The sequence below is a fragment of the Nycticebus coucang genome, chromosome 2 (assembly GCF_027406575.1).
Source record: "Nycticebus coucang isolate mNycCou1 chromosome 2, mNycCou1.pri, whole genome shotgun sequence".
NCBI lineage: Eukaryota > Metazoa > Chordata > Mammalia > Primates > Lorisidae > Nycticebus > Nycticebus coucang.
In genome coordinates this window covers 15,936,725-15,963,875 of record NC_069781.1, presented here as the reverse complement: position 1 = coordinate 15,963,875, position 27,151 = coordinate 15,936,725, and the positions used below count along the sequence as shown (strand labels likewise).

At 52.7% G+C, this 27,151-nt stretch overlaps 1 protein-coding gene across 9 annotated transcripts in view; it reads left to right on the top strand.

The window, feature by feature from the left end:
• The first annotated feature begins 626 nt into the window (after window positions 1-626).
• DAB2IP (DAB2 interacting protein) overlaps window positions 627-27,151 on the top strand; it is a 191,962-nt gene continuing 165,437 nt past the window's right edge. For 4 of the 9 annotated variants that reach the window (XM_053563783.1, XM_053563802.1, XM_053563792.1 and 1 more), the window contains exon 1: window positions 25,471-26,354. In XM_053563783.1, the coding sequence (XP_053419758.1) occupies window positions 25,674-26,354 (681 nt within the window). In that variant the 5' untranslated portion in view covers window positions 25,471-25,673. Of the gene's footprint in view, window positions 968-23,975; window positions 25,226-25,470; window positions 26,355-27,151 lie in introns of those variants that run through there. The other 5 variants (XM_053563822.1, XM_053563837.1, XM_053563817.1 and 2 more) reach the window with 5 other exon arrangements.

Sequence of the window (27,151 nt, the reverse complement as noted above, 5' to 3'; positions counted from 1 at the left end):
TGTGCCCCAGCTCTTACCAGCCTTTCTGATCCACCCTGCTCCAACCACCTGGAACTTACTTGGAGGCAGTGAATGCTCCATGCACCCTCTCAGCTTGAGGCTGTTGCACAGGTGGCTCCCTCCCTTACCTGGCTAACTCCCACTCATCATTTAGGTCCCAGTTTAGCTGCCCACTCCTCCAGGAAGCCGCCTCTGACCACCTCTCCCCAGCAGGTGAGGCACCACAGCACTGGGCCCACACACTGCAGTGCAGTGACCTGTTTACCTGTGAGCTCTAGGAGGCCAGACGCTGTGCCTTGCTTCCTGCAGCAATCTCAGCACCGGGTGTCTAGTGCGGACTAGATGCTCAAAAAATATTTAGTGACTAACTGAATGGATGGATGAGTCAATTTCTGCATCCCCCACACTGCAGGAAATGTCTGTGGAACAGATTTGAGTGGGATGTTCCGGCAAGGCCTGGGAGAAGCCCCTGAGGGGTGAACGGAGCAGACCCCTACCCCTTCCTATGGTAGGCTGGCCCTCCTCCCTGCCTGCAGACCCCCTGGGCCCCAGAGCCGGCTTCTAGATGCTAAGCCTGGCTCAGGCTCACCTCTTAGCTTTTCCATCTGCACAGCTGGGCCAGATCCCTGCAGCCGGCATCGCGGGCAGCCAGGCCAACCGTCCCGGCGTCTTCCTATTTTAGACATCTCACTGCCTCGGTCCCTTCTAATGTTTCCAGCCAGCCTGCGGGGGGAGGAAAAAGAGGTTACTGCTACTTTAAATGTACTGTATGAAGGCGAGGGCTGGAAAGGGGCCTGTTTGCAGGAATACCCAGTCATCTAGTTGGAAAAGCCGCCAGATGGAATACAAAAGGAGAAACCCAGACGCTCATGGAGACAGCCTCAGTTCATAAATCAGGTGGGGCCAGGGGCTGGAGGCCCACACACCATGGAACCAGACTCCCTCCTGGACCAAGATGACTCTTACGGTAAGACAGTGCTGGCAAAGTGTGGAGTCAGGGGTTTCAGCCTCGCTGCTTGCGCAGACTTTTCCTGCTTCAGGAACCAAGTTGAAGGGGAGGCGGTCAGGCACCTGGGCACTGTCCGGTCTGGGCCCCGTGCGTGGGTGGGCATGGGCACCCTGGGTTATAGGATATCGGGCTGAGGGGTTTCCTGAGAGGGCAGCCCCTGGGACTCTGGGCATTGGCAGGGTGGAGGGGAGGGAGACAATCTCTCAGCTGCTTCTGTTTTGCTCTTGGCCAAGAAGGAAAGGAAGGAAGTTTGCAGCCCCCTGCTTGACTGCCTTCCTCGGCTGGGCCTGCCTTGTGCTGTGGGGAATTCAATTAGTGAGATCCTACAGATAAATATAGAGGCAACAGGAACGTACCCTGTAATTAAAGGCCAGGGCTCCAGCTGAAAGCTCTCCCCAGTTAGATAGGGCCCCAGAGGCTGCCATTAGAGAGCTGCCCCTGCCACAGCCTGCCACGGACTAGAACCCCTGGGTGCATTGCTGGGAAAAGTTGTTTGGGACACAGCCCGTGCAGAGGGTCTGGGGCAGGGATTTGTAAGACTCAGAAGGGCACCTCCATGCAGTTTCTGCAGGCTTGCGGCTCCAGGGAGGCAGATAACTCAGCTACCTGGACTGCTCAGCCTGGCCAGGCTGCTGCACCCCTGGCTAGGATGCCCAGCATACTCTGGCTAGGAAGCGGGGTGGGAGGGTGGAGGGTGGTGCGAGAGTATGGCTGAAGGACTGAGGCTGGGTGGGGATGGGGGGCTGCAGGTTTTAGGGCTCAGAAGGGGAAGGCCCTGTTGGCCTTGGAAAGAGGGTGGCTGTTGAGGGGTGGCCTCAGTCTAGCTTGGGTGAGCCTTTAGGGGCTCAAGGCATCCTGGGATCACAGTTCCACTGAGAAAACTAAGCTCTTGTCCCTCTGGACTCCCCCACCCCAGCCAGGCCGGGCTGCCTGGCACAGAACCAAGGCCAAATTTCCTTCATCCTGTGGGAGCTCAGCTCTTTCCAGGGAGAGGGGCCCATTGCCACATTTGGAACTGCAGCCCTCAGGGAAGCTTGGCAAGGCCTGGCCCATGGACCTGGCATCTTCAGGCGGTTGGGTATCCAGTTATGCATGCTGAGTGACCCCCGTGTGCCAGGCTCTGTGCCAGGGTTGGGGCACAGGAATGAAGTGTTCAATCTTAGCAAATACTTCATCCTTAGTGAATGGAGGAAGGGGGGAAAAAAGGGAGGGGAGAGGGAAGAGAATAGAGGGCAGAGCAGCCCCTGTCCTGGAATATCTCCCAGCCTGGAATGGGAGACAAATGATACCAGACTGCTTTCAATGTGATGGGCTCCTTGGGGAGGCTGGGGACAGACAGCCTGGGGTGTGAGACAGGCATTCCTATCTCAGGGCTGTCCACATGAAGCTGGGCATAGAGATGGGTATGAGGCCACACAGATGCCTGGACGCTGTCCTGTGGAGGGCACAGACCCTGGTAGTAGGGGTAGCCAACCCTGTCCAGGGATATCTTAGGAACCTATAGTCCCCCGACTTGCTACCCTCCAGGTTTGCTAGCAGCAGCCTTGGGAAAGGTCAAGGCTATAAACTGAGGCTGCTTCCACTGTAATCAAAGGACCCTGCACACAATCAGCCCCTTGTCATGGCCTGACACAGGAGTCAGCTGCTGATCCCCTGGAAGCTGGTCAGGCAGTGAGGGGAGGGGCTCTAGGGGAATAGGCAGAGGGACAGAGGGACCTTAGGAAGGGGCAGGCAGGCATGGAGTGGCATCCAGCCAGAGAGGGGTCTGGCTTGTCCAACCATGATATCCCATCCAGCTGGCCCCAGAGACCCAGGGCTGAAAGGGCCACCTGGACCAGGGCAGCCTCAGCAGGGCCTGACAGCCCTAGTCTGGGCCCTGGTTCTACCTTCATTCACTCAGTAAGTATTTTCAGGTTCTGGACTGGGCTTTGGGGTCCAAGAACAAGTCAAACCTTGTAACATTCTTTGGCAAGTTCTCTGGTGGAGGACAATGTCAAAGCATATGGAAAGCCTGACCCCATACTGGGGTCTAGAAAGGCTCCCTTATGGAGGTGACTTCTGCACTTTGGAAGCCTATGGTTCCCTCTGTATTATAATAGTTGGCTCAGGCTGGCATAACAGAATGTCATAGACTGGGTGTCTTAAACAACAGAGATTCCAGAAGCAGAAATTATTTTCTCACAGTTCAGGGGGCTAGAAGTCCAAGATCAATGTTTGGCTGATTTGGTTTCTGGGGAAGGCTCTTTTTCTGGCTTGCAGGTGGTTGCCTTTTCACTGTGTCCTCACATGGCCTTTTTCTGTGCATGCATATGGGGGGAGATGGGGAGAGAGGGAGGAGAGAGAGAAAGAGGGAGAGAGAGAAAGAGAGACCATCTCTGGTGTCTCTTCTTAAAAAGACACTAATCCTATTAGATCAGGGCTCCACCCTTATGACCTCATTTAACCCTTATTATTTCCTTAGGGCCCCAACTTCAAATACAGCCAAATGGGGGATGGGGATGGTGTCAGGGCTTCAACATATGAACGGAAGTAGGAGAGGGCACACTCATTCAGTCCAAAATACCCTGACCCTCCTTTTTTTTGGAGACAGAGTCAGTGGTATTATCACAGCTCACAACAAATTCCTGGGCTCAAGCGATCCTCCTGCCCCAGCCTCCCAAGTAGCTGAGGCTACAGGCATGCACAACTATACCTGGCTAATTTTTCTATTTTTTTGTAGAGACAGGTGTTTTGTTCTTACTCAGGCTGGTCTCCAACTCCTGAATTCAAGAAATCCTCCTGCCTCAGCCTCCTCAAGTCTTAGGATTACAGGTGTGAGCTACCACACCAGGCTCCACCCTCCTTCATGAAACATTTTTTTCACGTGGCTTCTGGGATGGGCCACTCTCCTGGTTTTATTCCATATATTTCCCAGTTTCTGTCACTGGCTTCTTCTCTTGAACCCCTTCCTCTCCCCTGCTGTCCCTGTGGACTCTGCACCAGTGTCTGTCTCTTCTGCCTCTCCACATGACCTGACTACTCCTTCCTCACCCCCTTACCCCTTACCTTCTATGTGCCAGCCATACCCATCAGAACTTCCTCATACTTCCTGAGCTAGTTCTCACCTCAGGGCCTTTGCACAAGCTGTGCCTGCAATGGGAACACAATTCCTCACACTCTTCCCTGAGCTAAGTCCTCTTTCTCTTCCCAACATCAACTGAAAAGTCAGTTACCTCCTCAAAGAAGCCTTCCCTAGGCATGTTTGGGTCCTACTTTCTCAGTGTCAGAATCTGTTTTTATTTGTACTACACATTATTGTGTGTTTTTGTGTTTAACCTCTGTCTGCCCTATTTATCTCTAAGCTTCTGTATCCCCAGATCATAGCTGTGCCTGGCATGCTGTAAGCAGCCAACAGACACTTGCTGAATGAGTGAGGGAGTAAACGAATGCAGCTGGCGCAGGCAAAGAGGTGAGGAAAGGCAGAAAGGACAGCAGAGGCATGGAGGCTAGAGACACTTTGGAGGGTTCCCTGATGCTTACAATCAGGGGATTGGCAAGCTGAGCTCCTTGCTTGGGGTGCTTGATGGGGAGAAGGTTGGGAGCAGCAGAGCTGAGGAGGGGGCTCTGGGTCTCTCTCCCTGCCATCTGCTGGGGATCCTCGACTCATCCCATTCACCAGTGTTTGGGGCTGAAAGGGTTTGGCCACGGCACAGTGGGGGATTTGCAGTAGCTGGCACGGAAGCCCTGAAGGCCTGAGTCAATTGAGGCTTCTTGTCAGGGCCTCTTAGCAGACAGGACTGAGCAGAGCCCCATTGGGTGGTCCACAGGAGAGTGCCCCACAGAGCAAGGCTAGGGAGGGCTCAGGCCACAGCGTGGGGAGGGGCATGCAGGGTTTCTGTCCCCCAACAGTCAGAGGCACACATTTCGGAGAAGAGGAGAGCTTGGAAACTGTGCATGAACCCGCAGAGCTCTTCGTGGATGGACCCTAGTTTCCCCATGTGTGTACCGGGGTGCGGGTCAGATAAGATCAGACAGGTCCCCTGTGGCATCAGCCTGTAGAGGAGCTGTGTGAAAAGTCTAGCCCAAGCATCCTGCCATCTGCCTTGCAATTTCCAAGGAAGGGGACCAGGGGGAGCCTGGCAGTGGCAGCAGGGGGAGAAATTCTCACTGCCACCCTGGCAGTGGCAGCAGGGGGAAAATAGTGTGCGCTCTCCATGGCCTCTTGGGTCCTGCTCTTTCTCCCACTTCAGAAGCGCTGCCTCTGCCCAACGCAGCCAGCTAGCTACTTGTGGTGCTTCCTCAGGTGTGTTTTTTGCTGCTGCTCACTGGCCTCACTCCCACTTGAGGGTGGAGGTCTGTCCAGTTTGCCGCTCTATACCCAGGGTGTTGCACAGCACCTGGCACTGAGAAGCCGCTTAATACTCATTCATTGCATGAATGATGAATGAGTGAGTGAATGAATGAACAATACGAGCTGGATCCTGCCTTAACTGGCTCTGTGTCCTCCTCGTCTCTGAACCTCGAATTCCTTAGCTGTCACTTGAGGGCCCCTGAGCCTCCTCCCAGTTATTTGTTTTGGGGTGGCCTGGACCAAGGCCCTGCTCTTCCATCAGCCTCCACGTCCTCCTCTGACAAATGGGCACACTCAGCCTTCCCCTGCTGTTTCCCAGGCCATCTTGGAGGTCCAGAGAAGTGACTGAGGAAAGCGTGTGGACACCTACTGGGGGGAGTCTGTGATTCACATAGAAGGGAGCTGGGCTCAGACAGACGCTGGGATAGACGCACCAGAAGGGGCTGGTTGCTTTGGAAATTGTGGGGGTGGAACAGGCAGCTCAGAAGCTTGGAACCTTCCGTTTCTTCCCAATAACTAGCAAGGACGTCTGCCCCAGGGATCCTGGGAGATGCCAGTAGAGGAGCAGATGGATGTGATTTTGTGAAATTTCCAAGTGCTGCTGCTGTAATGCCCAGTGCCATTTGTGGAGCACCTACTCCACGCCAGCCTCTCAGCAAGGTCCTTTTCCTAGGTTGTCTTCTTGAATCCTCACAACAAACCTGTGAGGTGGCCGTTGGCCCTTTTTCCAGATGAGGAAGTTGAGGCTCAGGGAAGCGACTGGCCCAGATCACACATTGAGTGTAGGGATCCAAACACAGCTCCAGCTACGCAGCCCGGGATCTTCACTGGCTCCATCCCTGTGCCAGAGCTGCCTCCTGGAGTCCCCTCAGCCTGCCTCGGGACAACCTGCCTCCCAGGGACTGTTTGCTGAAGCAGTTTAGGGACCAGTCAGCTCAGCTGGGGTAGGCGAGCTGTGGAATCAGCTGGAATGAGATGGTGTTGGTCAAAGAGGGGGCTATTTGGGGCTGAAAGCTGTCAGAGGACCTGATGTTATAGATCCTCAGGTGGGGTAGGTTGAAGATGCCACTAAGGGGATTTGTGTCAGTAACAATTAGACAATAATCATCAAATAGTCCCAAAGTAACAGCTGTGTGCCCAACCATGTACTTCACATTCACCATCTTCCCCTTTGCACTGACCTGGTGAGGTAGGTCTTGTTCTCGTGCTAGAGGTGAGGAGGCTGAGGCTCAGAGAGGTTGAGTAACTTGCTCAAAGCCACACAGCTAGTAAATGGCCAAGCTGAGAGTCATGTAGGTTCGTCCCACCACAGAGCCTGTTCCCTGAACTGGGGCCTACTGGGCCCTTCTCTAGGGCTGTGTCTCTGAGGATGAAACTCAGGCCTGCTCAGGCCTGCCCTCCCTCTCAAGCCTCCTCCTGGCTCTGCCACACAGCTAACTCAAAAGGCAAAGACCTAAGCCCTCTCAGAGCCTCAGTTTCCCCACCTGTGAAACTGACACTAGCTTGGCCCTCCTGGGGTGGGGAGGGGAGGCCAGAATTTGGCTTCCTTTCATTTTGCTCTGAGGCTCTGTGCAGGACCAGGCTGGTTGGGCCTCACAGGAAATTGAAGGAAGGACTGGCCACACTCCCATCTGAGGCCCCTTCCTTCTCAGGTGAAGAAATGAGGCCAAAGAGGCAGAGCTGGGACCTCACTTACCAAGCACCTTGTGCCTGGCTCATGCTCAGTGTTCTACATGAATAGGGCCATTGACTCTTCACAGAGGAAGGAAAAACCCCATTTCTCAGATGAGACAATCAAGGCTTAGAGGCCCCAGGCCATTCAGCTAGTGAGAAACACTTGTGATTCAAACCCAGGACTCCTAGATTCCTGTGTTCTTTCTGCCACTCTGGGCCTTCCCCCCTCCATGCCCCCTCCAGCCCCTGCCCTGGGGTCTCTGTACCCATCACAGCCCTTTTCTGTGCCCAAAGGAGCCTCAGCCCTAGGGCAGCCATGCCTGGGCCAATGAACTTCCCCGGCTGGGCAGGTGGGTGAGTAGTCGTCTCCCCTCACAACTCTGGGAAGAGGCTAACTCAGGAGAATAGACAATAAAGAACAATGAAACCAGATGGGAAGGGGCTTAAATCATTCACACGCCCAGGCCTGAGCAGCTGGCTGCGTAGCAAGGTTGGACTGAGGCTGGGGAGTGGGGGTGTGCCTGGAGCTGGGGTGGGCTGTGTGTGGTCAGAGCTAAGATGGGGCTCAGGAGAGAGGAGCTGAGAGACCCCAGAGAGGGGGCTGCTCAGGCTGGTCTTGAATTTCTGACCTCAGCGGATCCTCCCACGTCAGCCTCCCAGAGGGCTAGGATTACAGGTGTGAGCCTGGCCGAGCACTGCTTCTTATACTACCCTGGATAATGCCTACCCAGTGGGGCCCAGTGCAGAGCTGCAGGTCTTTGTTAAGTCACTCAGCAGCATCGGCAGTTCCTCTAAGCTGTCCTACCACCAATATATTTCTTGGCATATTCCTTGGTAGGTGAAGAAACAGAGGTATCAGCCCAGGTCTCAGTCCTTGTAGAGATGGGGCCTGACTCACACCCAGGTCGTCGGGCCATTGCTACGGCCCTCCTCATTCCAAGAAGGCAGGCCCAGGGTGTCCCCAGCTTCCTCTCACTGGCTGGCCTTCTCTGGCTGATCCAGCCCTTTGCTCCCACCACCCAGCCTGCTCTTTTTGCTTTGTGGACATTCTCTGGGTTATAGAGCCTACCCCAGGCCTTCCAGAGATCCAGCTGTGCCCTCCCAGCTGGAATTCCACCCAGGAAGTCACAGCTGGGACCCCAGGGGGGCTGGTGCCAGGTTGCCTCTAGCCTCCCTGGGCTCCCAGCTGGGAGGGGTCCACCAGGGGCCTCCTGACCATTCCCATGATGTAATGGGAGAAGGAGCAACCAGGCTGCACTGTGGATACCTGAAGGCTGCCTTGCCTCCTCCTAGGCCCTCTATCTCTGCTTATCCCCCAATTCATCTTTCCACACAGGTAGAAATGCAGGTTCTGGGTGGCAGGGGGAAGAACATCCTGGGCTTGCAGTGTCTGAAGGACTGGCAGGGCCCTTCATTGCTTTTTTGTAGAGGAGTCTGTGATGGTTCTGCCAGATGTGACCTTTGAGAGAGACCTCGATTCCAGGGGGGATGGTAGGAGCCTCTGGGCCCCTCACAGCATTGTGTCAGAAACATTTCCCTTCCTAGGCTCACTGAAGCCTTTGCTCAACTGCCCAGCTGGGGTTCGGGCCAGCTTCTCTAGGTGGCCAGCCTTGACCTGCTCAGCTGATGCTGGTCTGTTCTCCCTCTGGTCACTCTTAGCCTCTCATCCTGGGATGTCTCATGGCTATGCCTCAGAATGCTCCAGGGGGGAAGCCACCTCGTTTTGTGTCTTGTAGACTTCACATTGCCCAGACCAGAGACATGGGGCTCTGTCCTTCCCCACAGCCAGGCTTGCAGCGTCTCTGCCAGCGGGATTCTTGGGAAAACAACAGAAATCTCCTGGTTAGGCTTTGGGGTCAGATTGACACAGGGCAGCAGGGGGCAGAGGCAGGTGGAGGGAGGAGTAGAATCTGTCCAATCTGAAAGCACGCGGCTAGATGGCTGGATCCCCCCCACCCCGGGTTTGAAGCAGTCCAGCCGTGACCTACATTCCCAGAGTGCCGCTGTGCGTGTGCACATGGGCATGCATGCGTGAGCACAGAGACCCAGAAGTGAGCACGTGAGGGGATGGGGGCCCCACGCTCCACCCTGGGGTTCCACAGACTCTGAAAAATGTCTGTCTGTGTTCTGAAGGACCTGCGATTCCTGAAATGGCAGGGGGCAGGGGGGTATCTATCCCCCACCCCTACCTCTGCCCAGACTTTGCTAAAGGTGGAATCTTAGGTGCTCAGCGGTGAGTGGAGTGCAGGTGGGAGCCCCAAACCCCAGCATGAGGTGAAGCTGACAATAGCCAGAGGTCAGGAGGATGGGTTGGGTCTGCAGAGGGAGTGGGCACTGGGCTCTGGGCCCTGAAGCCAGAGGTCAGGGCCCCAGTCAGGGGTCCTCTGGGAGCTGTCCTGGGTCAGCGCCCTCTTTCCCAGAGTAGGAATAGGGGTGGAGGGGGAGACCCTCCCTCCTGGTAAGGCCTGTCCTTGACAAAGAGGATGTGCTGACTCCATAGCCTAGGGGTCTGGCAGGTGGCCTGCTCCGAGACCTGTTAGTCTGTCCTGCCAGCTCTGTCGTGGAGGAGCGTTGGGTGAGGGTCTTCTTTCAGACTGGGTCTCTGACAGCACCACTGTCCTTCCCGAGACTCTTTTTCCCTGTCTTTTCTCCATCTGTCTCTGTCTCTATTCCTCCCTCTTCGTCTTGGCCTCCCTCTACGTCTGTCTCTGTATCTCTGCGAGTCTGTCTCTTCCTCTCTCCTGCTGGGCTCGCTGTGCACCCACCCCTGCAGCGGAGCTCCCTCCTCAGCAGTGTCCAATTCCACAGACTTGCCTGAGGGCCTACTGCGTGTGGCAGTGAGGCAGGTGTGAGGCTGGAGCTCCCCCAACTTCTCCAAGTTCCCTTCCAAGCCTCCAGGTGTCTTGGCTCCAGTTTCCACCGCCTTCCCTCAAGTCCCCTGCCCTCCTGCTGGCCTGAGGACCAGTCCCTCAACCTCCTGCCTTTTAACCAGCCCGAGGCTTTCCCACCCCTTCCTCTTAGCCCCATCTGTCCCACCTGCATCCAGCCTCCCTTCTCCTTCTGACCGCTGCTCCTCCACTGCCCACGTGGTTCTCAACACCATCTCCTGCCCTCCAAACTCTCCTACTAAGGCCACCTCTGGAGTCCCAACTGCAGAATCCAGGGCATTCTCTTCCAGCTCAGGGGTAGGTCTGGGCAAGGCCCCAGAGCCCAGCAGGCAGCCTGAGTTTGCCCAAGCTCTCCGCCCCTTGGCAGGTGCGTGGCCCTGGGAAGATGATGCAACTTCTCTGAGTCTTGGTTTACCCATCTGTGAGAGGGGATGATTATGCTAGTGCTCATCTCACAGGTTGTGAGAGGAATGACAGTGTTAATTCTTATTTTCAAAATCTTAGAACTGTCCCAGCAGAGAGTAAGCTCTCGGGCAACATTGGCTGTTGATTGAATGTTTCTGCTCGGGACCCTCGGACTCTCCTGGGAGCCCAGCCACCTCTCTCTCCATCCATCCTCAATCTCAGTCCTACCTGCATGCTCCTCCTCCTCCCCCACTGGCTATACCACCAAGCTGCCCCTTCAGATAATGCCTCCCTCTCCTCATCCCTGACACCCCTCCTCCCATCAGTGTGTCTTCATACTCCTGCCCTACACGAGGCCTAATTCACACCCCACCCCTGCCTGCACCTTTCCAGCCCCTACCTGAACCTCCTGCCTCACTGGCTTCATCCCAAGCCTTACCCAGACCCCACTCAGACCAGGGGACCTCTCCAGCACATGCTCTCGGGGATCTGGGGGGCAGCCTTGTCACATGTGAGGCCTTGTTCATCAATCTACTAGTCAGTGTGTTGTGTTTCTCTCTGCTAAGCACCTCGGAGCCTCATCTCTGCAGCCCCAGCACGTTTTGCTTCATGTTTGTTGAATGAATAATGAATGGATGAATGACTTGATGCAAGTAAAAGTACTTTGTGAGCTATAGAAGGCTCCTCCAATCAATGCAGCACACTGGGGGTGGGTATTAAAGACCACGTGAAGCCTCACCAGAACTGCTCAGCAGCTCGTTTTCAGTGTGGTGGCTTTAAAGGTCTCCATCCCCCATGTTCCTAGCAGCCCAGGGCAAGCTCAGCTTCAGGGGGAGCAGCAAGAAGGCGACTCTAATCATTCTCCTCTTGCACCTTGAGGAGCGAACCAGCCAGACTGTTAGGGGACAGGGAAGAAAGTGTGGGAGCATTTCGTGCGTGATCTCATAGTTCTCTCACTGGAGAACTTAGCCTCATTTTATGGAGCAGGAGACCAAGACACAAGAGACCTGGCGATTTGCCCATCGTCATACTGCCAGGAGGTGGCCGCATCAGGATTTGACCCCTGGTCCTGCTGGCTGCACAGCCCACATGCCTTCTACTATGTACTGCGGATAAGCCCAGGGATCAGAGGACCAGAGGCAGCTTCTGGGAGGGGGATCTGAGATGGGTGCAGACAGCATGGGAGGGTCCCAACAGGTAGAAGACAGTAGAGAGAAATGAGATTTAGCTGAGTGGTGCTCAGCCCGGAGGACACCCCAGCAAGGGGGCGGCCTGAACAGAGGTGCAGAGGTAAGAATGAGTCCCAGGAGGTTCCTGACCTGAAGCATGGGGAGCAACTGCCATTAGCTAGTCAGGCCAGAGGAGGACCTGGGGGTGAGGGCTTTACCCTTGAGCAGGGCTTCTCACCCTCCACTCTCCTGATGGTCAGGACACCTCTGGGGGCTGTCCTGTGCATTGCAGGATATTCAGCAGCATCCCCAGCCTCTATCCACTGAGTACCAGCTTTGACAAGCACAGATATCTCCAGACATTGCCAAATGTCCTTGGAAGGGCAAGATTGCCCCTGGTGAAGAACCACTGCCCTAGAATAAGTGGGGCCATGGAAGGGATTTGAGCAGACAAGGGACAGGGTCTAAAGCTGCAGCCAGAGTCACCTGTGCTCCCACCCCTGACGCCAGCCCCTCAAGCCCATTCCTCATCCTTCAGCTAACCCGGGCTCGTTAAGTGCAAGGAAACTTCATCAGCAGCAGTGCAGGGCTAAGGGCCAAGCTTCAGGGTGGAACAAAGAGCTTGTGTTTGGGGATAGGACCTCCTCCTCCTCAGCAGAGCAGGCAATGGTGGGAGCACTAAGGACAGTCACCCAGGGCCAAGAGGGGTGGTGAGCCTGGGGAAGGGGCCTTTCAGAGCTGGAATTCAGATAGAAGGGTCCGGAAAGGGGCTGGAAGCCAATGTTCGGCCTAAGCTTCTCTTCACAGGCCATTTTCAGAGGGCTCTGAAATCAAAGCATCCCAGATAGGGGAGATGGAACTTCCAACCCTTTAAGACCCATGTTTCTGGGAGTAAAGAGGTTAGGGTTCCCTTGAGGCTGGGGGCTAGGCCAGGCTGGGATAAGCAGCAGACAGCCCAAAGCCCCCTCCGTTCTGCCACATGGTGGGTCTCAGAGGGAACTAAGGCTGCTTGGAGCATGTACGTGTTGAGATGTGAGAAGGGGAAGGGGACCCCCTTATCTCCATTTCCCCATCCATCTGCAGTATGTAGCCAGATCTCTGTCTTGTTTTTTTCTTTAGTCAGAGTCTCATTCTGTCATCTCAGGTAGAGAGCAGTGGCATCATCAAAGCTGACTTCAATCTCACATTGGGCTCAAGCATTCTTCCTGCTTCAGGCTCCCAAGTAGCTCAGATTATAGGTGTGGGCCACCATGCCTGGCTAATTTTTCAATTTTTGTAGAGACACAGTCTCATTATGTTGCTCAGGCTGGTCTTGAACTCCTTGGCTCAAGGATCCTCCTGCCTCAGCCTCTTGAATAGCTGAGACTATAGGTACACACCACCATGCCAAGCTAATTTTTTTCTATTTTTGGTAGAGATAGGGTCATGCTTTTGCTCAGGCTGGTCTTGAACTTGTGGCCTCAAAGGATCCTCCTGTCTCCACCCCCAGCATGCTAGGATTACAGGAATGAGCCACTTCACCTGGCCCAGATGAGCTTCTGGAAGGCAGGCCTGGCCCTCATCTCCACTGCTTAAAACCTTCCCAGGCTTCCCACCACTTTTGGGGGCCATTCCCTAGATCCCTGAGTCCTAGACAGCTTATCTCACCCCACCCTTGATGAACCCCCATGCTTTAGCCAGATGTCAGTCTGGCCTGGGCTTTTTCTGCACCTCTCTTCTGGGCCTCCAATACCTGTTTCCTCCCCACTGCAGTCCTCCCCAGGAGGACTCCTACTCACTTGCTGGTTTCCCTTGGCGGCCACTGCCTCCAGGAGGCCCTCCCAGTGAGGGAGTGTACTGGCAGCACCAATCACTCCAGGATGCAGCTGTCCCTGGGTGAAGGTTCTGCCCTGATGGCAGCCTCCAAGTTTGCCTCATTGCCCTGTAGCCTGAGGCCTAGAACAGAAAGCTGGTGACCAGCCAGTCCTTGTTGACGGAAAGAGGGAGGGAAGGAGGAATAATAAACATGTTTTCAGAAAAGGGAGAAGACAAAGAGAAATAACAAATGTGCAAGGGGGTGGGGAGTAGCCTATCCTTCTGGCCACCAGGGAACATAGTGGATGGACTGACCCCACAGTCCTGAGCAGAGGGGCAGATACCATTTCTCTGTGGCCAGGCTCCTGGAGAGCTCATTCCCCAGAGGCAGGATCTTGGCCACAGCCTGGCTTTGCTGGCAGGTCCCTTTAGAGTCCAGCCTTTATGCTACCCACAAGGTAGCACAGGTGTTTGGGGAGATGGGGTGTGAGGGTCCCACTGGGGTTCTCTAGGTGGCATTTAGTTGCACACACAGAGTGCTGGGCATCAGCAACTATCCACAGATCCCAGATTCCTGGCTCTAAGAACCCCAAGAGCCAATAAATTCTGTCCAGACCAGTGGTTTTCCTGCTTTGTCCAAGGAGAAGCTCAGAGGTGTCTATGTGAGAGAGACCTTTCTCCAACACAGCTCTGCCCAGGGCAACTCACTGGCAATCTGATAGATACATCGATCTTGCCTGAAATTTTTCTTTCTTTTTTTTTTTTTTTTTTGCAGTTTTTGGCCAGGGGTGGGTTTGAACCCACCACCTCTGGCATATGGGGCTGGCGCCCTACTCCTTTTAGCCACAGCTGCCGCCCCAATACATAGCATTTTTTTTTTACAGTTTTTGAACGTCTGAGTTTGAACCTGCCACCCGGTATATGGGGCCAGTGCCCTACTCCTTTGAGCCACAGGCGCCACCTGCCTGAAATTTTTCATTTGAAATGAAGGTTCTGTGGCTTAATCAGTTTCAAGAGCACTGGCCCAACCCACCCCCTTCTTGTGAGATGGGAAAGCAAGTAGACTTTGCCCCCATTGCCCAAGGAGGGTGGGTGACAGAGCTGCTTCTACCTCCTAGTCCTTCCTGCTGGGCCACACAGCCCTCTGTTGACAGCATAAACATATGAGTGAATGAACAGGAATCTGAAAGTGGGTTTTGTTTGGTAATACAGAACAATAACAAAGCATACTTGGTTTCTAGGGCAAGAGGTGGGGGATGAGGAGGAGGAACAACCCCAAAGCAGGGACGGGGAACAGAGCAGGATGGCTTGTCAAAGCTATTCAGAAACACTTCACAGACTTCCCAGCTTTAGCTAAGGCAGCACTAGCTTTGCTTTTAAAAATTTATTTATTGTTTTTTTTAAATTTATTTATTGTTTTAAGAGATAGAGTCACTTTGTTGCCCAGACTGGAGTGCAGTGACTATTCACAGGCAAGATCATATTGCGCGACAGCCTTGAACTCCTGGGCTCAAGTGATCCTCCTGCCTCAGCCTCCCCAGCACCTGAGACTACAGGTGCTCTGTCCCACTTCATCAGGCAGCGGTTGGTTTAGAATCCGAATTCTAGGTTGAAGTCACCACATTGACCTTGGCCAAACCAATGACCTCTTGGGACTCAGTTTCTTCTTCTGAGCTTGGTAATTCTATAGACCAGGCTAACAACACTCCTGTGCCAGAGTCAAGGTGTTCAGAGTCTCTCATTTCTGAACAACTGAACAATACCTAGTGGGCTTGGGTTTATTTCTTGCATATGAACTTGAGGAAGGTTTGAATCCCAGCTATGCCCCCTATTAGCTACATGACCTAAGGTGAGTTTCTTAACCTCTTTGTCTCAGTTTTCTCATCTGCAAGGTGGGGATAATAGTAGCACCTACTGCCCTCTTAGGATGTAATGAGTTGACATAGGTTAAGGCACCTCAACCAGGACTGCATGAGTGTTTGTTATCATTATCCATAATTAAATAATAGCAGAGACTAGGTCTTGCTGAGAGATGCCAAAAATGGAATAAAAGAATGAATATGAGAAAAATTAGGATTCTCCCAGGAATCCTAGCTACGGATCTAACTTGACCTGGTCCTAAACCATCAGTGTCCTCCAGTTTTTCCCCTTGGCTGGACATCCGCCCTGCTCAGAGCCTTGTCACTGGGCCTTTCCCTGCGTTTTTCTACAAACACGTAGAGGTAGGATTCCATTTTGCCCCTAGATGACTTTGAGTGATAAAGAAGTAACTTCAGCCTCCTTGAATTGAATCTTCTATCCAGAATGTGTAACAAACATGGAAATTGGAATTGCCCTGAAGCTGATTATTCTGGCAGGGCACCTCCTAGTATTAAACCTAAATTAGATCAAGGTACCTCTGTCATTAGCAAAATAATTCCCTACGATTACAGAGCACAGCCATGAATTCTGATGGCAGATGAACTTCAGGTGACTTACTTGAGACAAATAATACGAAAATCACAGGCTCATCTAATGGCTGCTCTATAGCGTTGCAGTTGGGTAATTATGCTAATGGTTATAAGAAATCATCTTTTGTGGTCTGGGATGAGGAGAGCCTGAGAAAGAAACGTGCATGGCAGATATTACTTGCCTGGAGCTGGAGCAGCCAGGTGCCATGTTTGCTTCCAAAATGTGTCCTTTGTGGTAAGCTGGTTTGGCCCTTTGTCAACTGGGGGAGAAACCTATTATGCAACCACAATTGCAGTAGCCTCATTAATCATCTCTTTTCAGATCTTAATAGGGGAAATTGAATTTGCCCAAGTTCCACTGACGGGTATGGCGATTCTGAGAAGCAAGTTAAATCATAAAAGCTCAGGACCTTTGAGTCAATTCAAATCAGCAGGCGTGCCTTTGTGCCCTCTGGGTGCCACACGGCAATGTAGGCAGGGAGAGTGGCAACATTCAGGAGTGTGACTGATGCTTCCCAAACGTCTTTCATTCCCTCACAACCTGACGGGACAGGCAGTATCATGCCCATCTTAGAACTAGGGAAATGGAGAATCAGAGGAGTGAAATGGTTCTGCTGCTTCTGATCCATGGTGATGATCCTTCGCCACCCGCAGGGATATACGGCTAGGAGGCTTCTTGGGAGAGTGAACTTGGTAGAGGGCATTGTGGGGAGAAGAAACAGCCTGAGCCCACATCCCAGAGGCAGAGGAGTAAAGAGGGGTGATCAAGGCTGGGCAATGGGGTTGAGAGGGTGGCTGAAGGTCAGGAAATGGAGAAATGACCAACTGGGTGTGTGGGGATTTAAAAAACTTTTTTTTACTTCAACTCAATGAGAACCAGTTGAAAGTTTGGACACTGGAGAGCCCCTGGAGGGATAAGATGGTATCTGGGAAGTACCTGGGCCAGCGTGTAAGGGACCCACTGGTGGATGAGGCCAGTGGTTCTTGGGTGGAGCCAAAAGGGGAAGAGGTTAACAAGGGATACCTTTTTAGTATAAGTACATCCCACAAAGTATTTGGGGGATACACTTATACTAAAAATTATACACTTTACACTAAAAATTATGCATTGTTTACATAAAATTTACATTTAACTAGATATCCTGTATTTGATCTGTCAATTCTACCCTCCAACCCCTCACATCATCCCCAGCTGGGATCTCTGTCTTGGATGACTTTCCTGTATGGGTACACTGCCTGGAAAACTCCTAGCCACATGATGAGGCACTGTACTCTTTACTACTGTTGTTGTAATAATTACCATGTACTGTGGTAGTTACTTTCTCATGTAATTGTTTTGCCATCTACCTCTCTCCCTGCAGCCAACCTTACTTCTGTCTGCGTGGGCTGCATGGGGATAAAAATAAAAACACCTTAAGACTCATGAGTCCTTCCATTTTCTGACCTCAACTCCACCCCAAGTTGCCTCCAACTTTTGCTTCTTTCTCAAGACAAGCTGGCCTCTGCACCTTCCCCAGACCTTGCTTGTTCCTTAAGTATTACTCGCCTCTCTCTCTGGCAGCTTCAAAGTCATACTTTCTGTGGGGTCATTCCCACCAGCTGGGACAATAGCAAGTGTCTCCTGTCCTCCCTGTTACCAATCGGGTTCCCCACAAAGCAGGCTCTGAGAGGTATTAGTGTGCAGGAGGTTTAGCAGGGACTGCTGTTGGGTTCAAAAACTGGGGAGAGGAGAGAGGAGGGAAGAGGGAACAAGAGAGGGGGGGACAGGGGAGCGGACAGGGGAGAGGGGAGGAGGGGAGAGGGAGCAGGAGCAGAAGCAGGACCAAGCAGAGGGAGGAGTGGAGGAATGGGGCTGTTGTGTAGTAAGCCCAGGTCTCAGCCCACCCTGTGCCTGGATCTGGGATGGCCCTTACTGTCCTGACTAGTGTCATGAGCCTTTATGCCCCCTGGGCTGGTCAGTCACTAGATGTAGGACACCCCAGGAAGAAGGTGTCACCTTTTAGCAGAGGCAGCCTCCAAGAAGCTGACCACTGAGGGACTTCTTCCAGCAGCCTCCTCACACCTAGGAGAGGGAGTCCTTTATTTCAGAGGGGGTTGTGGCATATACATCATAGCACCCATAATCACCCACGCCCGAAACAGTCCCCTCCAGCAACTATCCAATCTCTCATATCCCTTCACTTTTTTTTTTTTTTTTGGACAGATTCTTACGCTATCATCCAGCTATGGCACAGTGGCATCATCATAGCTCATTGCAACCTCAAGACTCCTGGGCTCAAGCAATCTTCCTGCCTCAGCTTCCTGAGTAGCCACTGTGCCCAGCTAATTTTTCTATTTTTAGCAGAGAGGTTAGGGTTAAGGTTAGGGTTAGGGTTCTCACTCTTGCTCAGGTTGGTCTTGAACTCCTGAGCTCAAGCAATCCTCTCACCTCAACCTCCCGGAGTGCTAGAATTATAGGCACGAGGGTGCCAGTGGCCTCTCATCTTCCTTCGGACCAACCCCACTCCCCGGCTGTCTGTTCTCCCTTCCTGGCCTCCTGGTCACTCCCCAGATTATGCTCTTGCTAGTTTCCAGCCTGTTCCCTTTGAATCCATCCATCTCTTCTAGATGAAGGGATTTTTGGAAAACTTCAGAGTTCGCTATGTCCCTCCCCTGCTTAAGATCTCCCAGTAGCCCCTGCCCACCCCACGTCTGAGCTCCTGTGTATAGCATTTAGGGCCCTGGCGACCCCGCCCTGCCTCTTTTCCCACCCCCCTCTTACAGCTGCTTCCCTTACACCTGATGTTCCAACAACGCTTGGCTGTGATTCCCTGTGCATGCAGCCCGGATCCATACTGCCATTCTTGGTCTGGGCTGTTTCCTCTTTGCCTGGCTAACTTCTCTGTCTCTCCTCCTTAAAGACACACTCATAGGTCTCTCTTTGGAAGCCTTTCCTGGGGCCACCCATCCCCCACCCCAAGGCTCGCATTAGGGCTCCACAGCCGCCCACCTGCACCTCTGCCCTGGCAGTTACCAGCTGTGCTCGGCAGCACACTGGGACCATGCTGCATGTGGCCCAGGGGCAGCACGCAGTGGTGCCTGTGGACCCTGGAGGCAGTTACGTGTCTCTGCTCCTTGCACCTGTGAGCATCTCATTGTTCTATTTATCTGTGTCCTCATGCCTACCCCAGAGCCTGGCACAGAGGGGCGCCCTTTGACATTGACTTAGGCACTTGAAGAATCCATGGACAGCAGGGGTGGGTGGAATCAAAGGTCTGGGTCCAGGAAGCAGAGCTGTTCTTCTGCTCAGCACCACCTGGTCCTACCTTTATACACAATGTCTGACACCAACATAGCTCTCTCTGGGCATTCAATTCTCAAACACTGTACAGGCAGAAGCAAAGTTTCTGCTGTATATCCTCTGTGACTGTGACTGCTCGGCATGCACACTGCATCACAGCCTCCCTCCTCTCCACCCGCCATTCATGCCTTCCTGTCCCAGGATTCTTGTGGGCCTGAGTCTTCATCATACAATGTTTCAATTGATGTCAGCGTCTCACTGCATCCTCAAGTAAAGGCCAGCGACGCAATAGGAGATTAAGTTATCAGTTAGTTATGTGACTGTAAAATATATGCGTGGAAAGGGTGGTATGGTTACAGAGTGGCTACAGAGCCTAGCATTTAGAATTGAACAATGGTTTGAGTACAGGCTCTGTCATTTACATACTATGTTATCTTCTGCAAGTTGCTTAGACTCTCTGAGCCTCAGTTTCCTCATTTGTCAAATGGAAACAGATAATGTTAGAACTTCTCAGAGGTGGTTGTGAGAATTAAATGACAGAACACACCAAGCACCCGGCAAAGCATTCAGACTTACATACATATCAATGGACATAGATTTAGAAATTTCTGGCAATGAACAGTGTTCAAGAGGGATAAACAGAGCCTGTCAAGGGAGGTGTGCAAGCAGATATGGATTTACTCATTCACTCAACATTCACTGAGCTCCTGCTGTGTTCTGCGGCCCTTGCTGGGGCTGGGAAGAGATGTAGCAATGAGGAAAAGTAGGTGTGATCCCTGTGCTAAGGGACACCCAGCCCCCAGGAGCATGACACACTCACTCAGTGATCACACAGTGAAGGTACAGCCAAGCACTTTGATAAAGGCCATGAAGGAAAATGACTCTGGCCATGGGTGTGGGAGGCCAGGGAAGGCTTCCTGGAGGAAGTGACATTAAGCTTCCACTGGAAGGAGTTAGCTTGGCCAAGGAGAGGAGGGGACAGAGGAAAGGGTTCCAGAGAGGGCAACCTGAAGTGCAGAGGCTGTGCCATGGGAAGAAGTGCTGCATATTTGAGGACTTAGAAGTTGGCTGTAGTGGCTAAGGCAGACAGGGAGGGGGGAGATAGCAAGAAATGAGGCTGGGGAGGTGGGCAGGGACCACCAGGCCCTGGTAGGCCACATGAAGGGCACCAAGAAGCCATTGAAAGCTTTTAAGCAGAAGTAGGGGTGATATGAGTGCATCTGTGCTTTAAAAACCTCATGAAGAAGAACCAGTAAGGCATAATGGAGAGAGGGGCCAGGTGGACCCAGGGAACCAGCACAGTTTTCACCTGAGTGCAGGCAAAAGACCACAGTGCCCGGATTAGGCCGGAGAGAAACACTTAGGAGTCGCCTGCACAAACAGTCATGGCTTGGGCAGTTGCAGTTGACTGTGGAGAGAGTCTAAAAGGATAAGAGAGCCTCAGACAGGCTTAAACTCCAACTTCCACAGATCCATAGAGTCAGATGTGATAGCCAAAGAGGTGAAGAAGTGACCAGAGAAGTAGGGGACAAACTTGGAGAGTTTGGTGAGACAGAACAGAGCGGAAGTTCCTTGGGGTTAAGTACTACCAAGATGTCAGGTGAGATGAAGATGGAAAAGTATCCTTTGGTTTTACCAGCAAGGTCACTGGGGACCTTTCCTGAGAGCCATTAAGAAACATGACTGACCTTAATTAAGCCGAGTGGGATTCACACCTGGCATGGCTGTTTGCATGGCCCAAAGAGCCATCATAGCTAATGTCCACGTCATTGAGACAACATTACATTGTCCAGAGAGATCTGGACCCAAGAAGATTGGCTCAATAGCTCAGAAAGTCTCATTGGGATCACTGAAGCACACAGTATTGTTCTTTTCCAGTGACCATCTAGCCCTGTCAAGCTTTACTTATTTTTTTGTTTGTACCACATGTAACATTGGCCAATTCATTGTCTAGAGTCTGAGCCATAAGCAATTTGCTATCCTGTACATTGCTTGATGGAAGCTCCCGACATGTGGACATACGTGGATTTTGCATATATAGTGCAGACGATGCATGTGGTAAATCGTTTCAGACGCATCTTTTGGGGAAGGTGCCGCAGGCTCTGTAGCCCCTACAGATGGAAGCTGGCAAGGAATAGATGGGTCCAGATTGGGATCCCTGGACTACCTGTGAGAACAGACTGGAAGGAGCCAGAGTGGACATGGGGAGACAGAGTAGAGGGCCTATGGTTCTGAAATGCTGCACAGCCCCTCACCTGGGGCAGCAGAACAGGACCAAGGACAGGAGGAAGGAGCCCCGAGAGCACTAATCTGGAGCCTGTTTTTGGCTCTCCCATCTCCTGGGCCAGCCTCCAGGGGCATGCTTTTGTTTGCAACTGGAAAATACTCCCTGGAATTTTTGATCAGCCTCCCACGTGCATAGTAACCCAAATGGGTTCCTTCCACCCTCATCTGCAAAGCAAGCATCTTCCTCTTGACCAGTAATCACATAATTGCTACCTGCATCAAGAACGGGACCATGCATTTTGCCATTGTGATGTCATCTGATCCTCCTAATAAAGAGAATCCCCTTGCGATAAGCCCTAATCACATCCTGGGTGTGGAGACCCAGAAACAGGCTCGGAGGAGCCTGGCTGGTAGGTGCACACCCAGGGTCATACAGCCAGCAAGCAGCTCAGCCTGGCTGTGAACACGACACATCCTTACTCAAAAGGTTACTGTCAGGAACATTCAGTAAAGACCAAGCAGTCAGTCCAGCTGCTGGTGGAGTTATTTCCTTTTGACAGTGTGGCAGAACTTCTTGATTTCTGAGTATTCAGGTTCACTCAACCCTTTTATTCATTCAACAAGCCTTCCTCAGGCCAGGAGCCCTACGTAGATGATGGGGCCGCAGTGGTGACTCAGACAAGGTCTGTGACCTGGAAAAGCTCATAATCTGCTCCAGGAGACAGATTCATATCTAGGTGCAACAATCTACAATGTGATAAATATGGACAGTGTAGTGGGCAGATGCCGTAGGAACCCTGTGCTTCCCACAGGCTGGAATGCCTGAGCTGGACTGTAACAGGAGAAACAGGCACTGGCCTGGCAAAGATGGGGAGAACAGGCGTTCTAAGAAGAGCAAACAATGTGTGCAGATACACAGAGCATAAGAGAACTTGGGAGGTTGGGAGACTTGGCTGCAGGGTGGTGCTCAGGTGAGTCTCAGCTGGCTGGGACTAGGGTGTGAAGGACCCCTGTGGAGAGTGCTGTCTGGGGCAGTTCATGCTCTTAAGATTTACTGAGCACTTCACCATTGGCCAGACTTTGTAGTATTTCCCAGGTACAAAGAGCACATCATTCAAATAAGGAGACTGAAAGCAGGACTGGATTTTACCGGGCCTCCCCCCATGCTTGCTGTGCACCTTAAAAAAAAGATAAAGGATAGGACAAATAGTGTGCACCTCCTTTCCTGTTGAAGAAATAAAACCTTACCGATATGGGTAAATCCCCTTCTTCCCACCTCATCGAGCATCTCCCTCTACCCCCAGAAGTAAAGACTTTGCTGAATAATGTACTTATCATTCCTTTGAATGTCTCTGACGTCATTTGAGCATTCCTATGCAATACATGGCGTTTGGTTCTTCATGTTAAACAAATCCTTATGAAGGATATTATGCAAATTTCATCTTCTGCAACATCCCCTCCCCTCATTTGAGATTTGATTTCATAGCAAATCTGTAGTCTTTCATTTTTACCACAGCATTCCATAGTTTATTTGTGCATTTTTCTACTGATGGACGTTGATGCGGTTTCAGATTATTTACTAATATGTGTATAAACTCTGTTGAAATGAGCAAGGGGTTCTCTATGTGTCTCCCCAAAGTGAAGACTCTGGGTCACTGGGTATGTGCAGCTTTGACAATTCTAGATGCTGCCAAATTATTTTCCAGATTGGCTGCTGCACCCATTTCCCCTCCTGCCGGTAGTGGATGAGACTTCTCTCTGCTCCAGATTCCTGCTGTCCCACTTTGGTTTTGTGCCAATCTAATAGGTGTGAAATGACAACCACTGTGGTTTTATTTTATGTTTCTCACCTTAACAGCGAAGCTATTTGGACGCATGTTTTTGTTTTTTTTTTTTTTTTTTTTTTTTTTTGTTGTGGTTTTTGGCCGGGGCTGGGTTTGAACCCGCCACCTCCAGCATATGGGACCGGCACCCTACTCCTTGAGCCACAGGCGCCACCCTGGACGCATGTTTTTGATCACTTATGTTTCCTCTGTGAATTGCCTGTTCATATATTTTGCCCGATTTCCCATCGTTTCTTTGAAAACTGGTTTGTAGAAGGCTTTTGTGTATTTGGACATTGTATTGTAAACAGCTTCTTTTGATAAATGGAAGTTTTACATTTTAATTAAAGGTATCAATATTTTGCTTAATTGTTTGTGCTTTTTGGGTCTTATTATTTGTTGACTTTTTTTTTTTTTTTTACCCCAATGTGATTTGCAGGAAATTTTGTCTTCTTTTAGACAGCCTTGATGGGGCACATGGCTCATGCCTGCAATCCTAGCACTTTGGGAGGCTGAGGCAGGTGGATTGCTTGTCCAGAGGTTTGAGACCAGCCTAGGCAATATGGTAAGACCCTGTTGCTAACAAAAAACAAAAACAAACAAACAAAAAAATCAGTCAGGTGGGGTAGGGCACACCTGTAGTGCTAGCTACTTGGGAGGCTGAGGTGGGAGGGTTGCTCAAGCCCAGATTACAATGAGCTATGATTGTGTCACTGCACTCCAGACTGGGCCACAGAGAGAGACCCTGTCTCAAAAAGGAAAAAAAGATATCTTTTCCTATTAAGAATTTTTTTGTGTGTTTGTGTTAAAGTTTTCAGTACACCTAAAATTGACCTTTTATGCATGGGTGTGAGGTAGGGATTCCATTTCATTTTTTTTTAATAGGGACAATCAATCACTCCTGTGCTGTTTATATAAAAGTCCATCCTTCCCCCACTGCCCTGCAGAGCCACCTTGGCTACATATCAAGTTTCCACACATGTGTGAGTTTATTTTTGCAGCCTCTGTTCTAGTCCACTGGCCTATTTATCTACCCATAGGCCAATACCACATGGTTTAGCATACCTTTGTAGGTCCTTAGCAGCACCTGCTCCCTTGAATTAGAAGAGCTAGTGACTTCCTAGCAGAGCCAAGTCATATTCATCTTTGCATCCCTCCCATCACTCATCACATGAGCATCCATGCATTTGCTTTGGTTTACAAAAGTATTTCTTGGGGGTCCTAAAACCCCCCTTTGTTGAAGAGGAAACTGAAGCACAGAGGTGGGATGACTTGCCAGGGTTATATAGCCGGAAAGTGTTGGATTAAAGGTACTGTCAGATTTCGAGGCTACCCTGTCCATTCATATTGCTCTGGCTCTGAAGACTGACCCTGGTATCCGATTTTCACTCCTTCCTGCCTTCTTTTAACAAGTAGCTTCTGAGTGATGATTACAAGCCAGCTTCTGGCACATGCTGGAGCCCAGATCCCATTTCTGGAAGGCTCTTCCCAGTGCCAGAGATCAGTAGGAAGTGTGGAACTGTAGGTGGGCATTTTATGGGACATCGTCTGAGGCTTGGGGTCAACATGAAGGTCTCAGCATGAAGGCCAGGTTTCAGAGGCAATTTGAAGATCCCCATACCGGGCAAGCACTGGGGCCTACGCGCTGCCTTGGGAAAGGACGCCAGCCTCCCGCTGGAATTAGAGGCGTCCTCCCGCCCTCCCGCCTCTGAGAGGCAGGAATGTGAAGGATCAGCTTTCAGCAGAGCCGCGGCTGCCGTTCCGGGGAGCTCCCCGTGCAGGCCCTTCCCCGGCGGCCGAATTAACTGGTTCTGTCTGTCCGACTGGGAGAGCAGCTCTCGCTAAAAATAGCGCCCTACCGAGCGCGACCCGCACGCGCCAGGAGCCCGGGCCACCGGCCGTAGGAGTCCGAGCCGGGACAGCCCAAGGAGCCCAGGGAACCCAGCACGCCCCGCACCCCGGGCCTGGCCCAGCACCGACCCCCGAGGCCGAGGCCGCGGATACAGTGCTGGCCCCACAGGTGCGGCGGAGGGTGGAAGGCCCGCGGGCCGAGGCGCGGCCGGAGCCGTCCGGGATGGGAGCCGGCGGCGAGGCCTCCCGCGCCCTGGCCTGGGCCTCCCTCCCCCTCCTGGGGCCTCCCGCCGGCGTGCTCGGCGAGGATACGCTCTGCTGCCGAGGTAAGGCCGGGCGGACGGTGGGCCTGCCCTCGCTCTAGCCGGGCACTTGTCGGGGCCTCCGACACCAGGCCCGAGGCGACGGCGAGGTGGGGCGAACCCAAGCAGCAGAACCAGGTTGGGGAGAAGAGCCGGGCGCTCTCTGCAAACTCACCCTTAGTTTGAAAAGGTGCCGCGGTTCCGCCACCAAGATCTGAAGCTCCCCTCTAGCCTCAGTGTTCTTATCTGGAAAATAGGACAACAAAACTGTCAAGCTTTATTATTTGCTGTGTCCCAAGAGAAGTTGGGGGACCCGTTGAAGCGGATAGCAAGCATTGGCGAAAAGTTCGCCCCCCAGCTGGGGTCCTCGTAAATTTGTTGGTGGAAGTTCTAGGTGCCTTCCCGGTGACACCCCGTGCTGTTCTCTTCTGACGCTCCGGTACGCGCATCAGTGCCGGGCCCTGAGGTGGAGATGCGAGGCAGGAACACCGGAAAGACTCAGGGGCCAGCAGACGCGCGCGGACCCTCGCGGGAGCCGGAAGCCGTAGGATGGAGGCGGGGTAAAAGTAGTAAAGTCGCGTCCTACTCCTCTGTCCCGTACACTCAAATCCCGGGACTAAAGCAGGGTTTATCTTTGAACTCCTGCGGGCACGCCGGGAGGGCAGGAGGAGTGTGGCCAGGCCTGGATCCCGGGCCAAAGCCGGAGCGGGGGCGTGTGTCCGCAAGCAGAGAGGGCCGGGCCGGCCGGGCCCAGTCCAGCCTGGGCGGGGTGATGGGGGGGGGTCGATCGACTAAACAGGTGCGCCCCCGCCCTTCCCCTCCCCGCCCCCTTGGTCCCTGGCTGGGCGGGCGGAGCTGCGGGCAGCTGGGCCTGCGATTGGCAGGGCTGGGCCGGCGGAGTGGCCCAGGGAGCCCAGGATCCGGAGAGCTGCGGCGCCCGAGGAGGCGCGGAGCCGGCTGGAGCGCGCTCCTGCCTGGCCCACCGCCTACTCGGCTGGCTCCGCTGTACTCGGCCCAGCTGGCGCGACGGAAACTTTCCTGCAGCGGCCCGGCGACCCGGCGACTCCGCCACTTCGCGATCCTGGCCCTGGGCCGCTCGGGCTCCGGGCGCCTTTGGGATGGCAGCACCCAGCGGCCCTGCCGGTGCGTAGAGGTAAGACCTAGGGGCCGCGGTCAGGTTGCGAGGTTCCAGGGAGCTTGCAGGGATCCGAGCGGGATCCGGGCTGCAAGAGGTTGGGGCCGTGGTGCGAAGAATGGAGTACGGGACTGAGGAACAGGCCGCGATTTTGCTTTCTTTTACCCCGCTTTCCTTATCTTTGAGCCACGCGTTGACGCTAAACTTTACTGTGCGCCCTGCCTAAATCTCCAACCACTAGGACCCAGGGCTGACTGACGCTGGGCGCTCCGGAGAAGACCGCACGGGGTGTCACGCGGAAGGCATCCCCAGCTGGGGCCTGCGGGGCTGCTGAGGGGGTGTGTGTGTGTGTGTGTGTGTGTGTGTGTGTGTGTGTGTGTGTGTGTGTGTGTGTGTGTGTGTGTGTGTGTGTGTGTGTGTGTGTGTGTGTGTGTGTGTGTGTGTGTGTGTGTGTGTGTGTGTGTGTGTGTGTGTGTGTGTGTGTGTGTGTGTGTGTGTGTCTACAGCCTACTTCAGACCCTCCTCGGCTCACTCTTGGGGTTAATGATAGAGCAGCCAACCCTCTCTGCCAGAAAGATTGGGTGGCTTTTCTTTTCTTTTTTTTTTTTTTTTTTTGATGTTGTTGTTAAATTCTCACTGGTCCTCAATAATTAGGGAGCCAGGTTGTTGAAGTGGGGTCTCTTTTCTGTTTTCTGGGCTGCTTTAAACTTCACCCTCCATGAAAATATGAATACCTTGAACTAAGCAAAGTGAGAATAGGAACTAAAGTCACGTAGGTTCCAATTCCTATCTTGGTGGAAATGATTGTGGGGTTT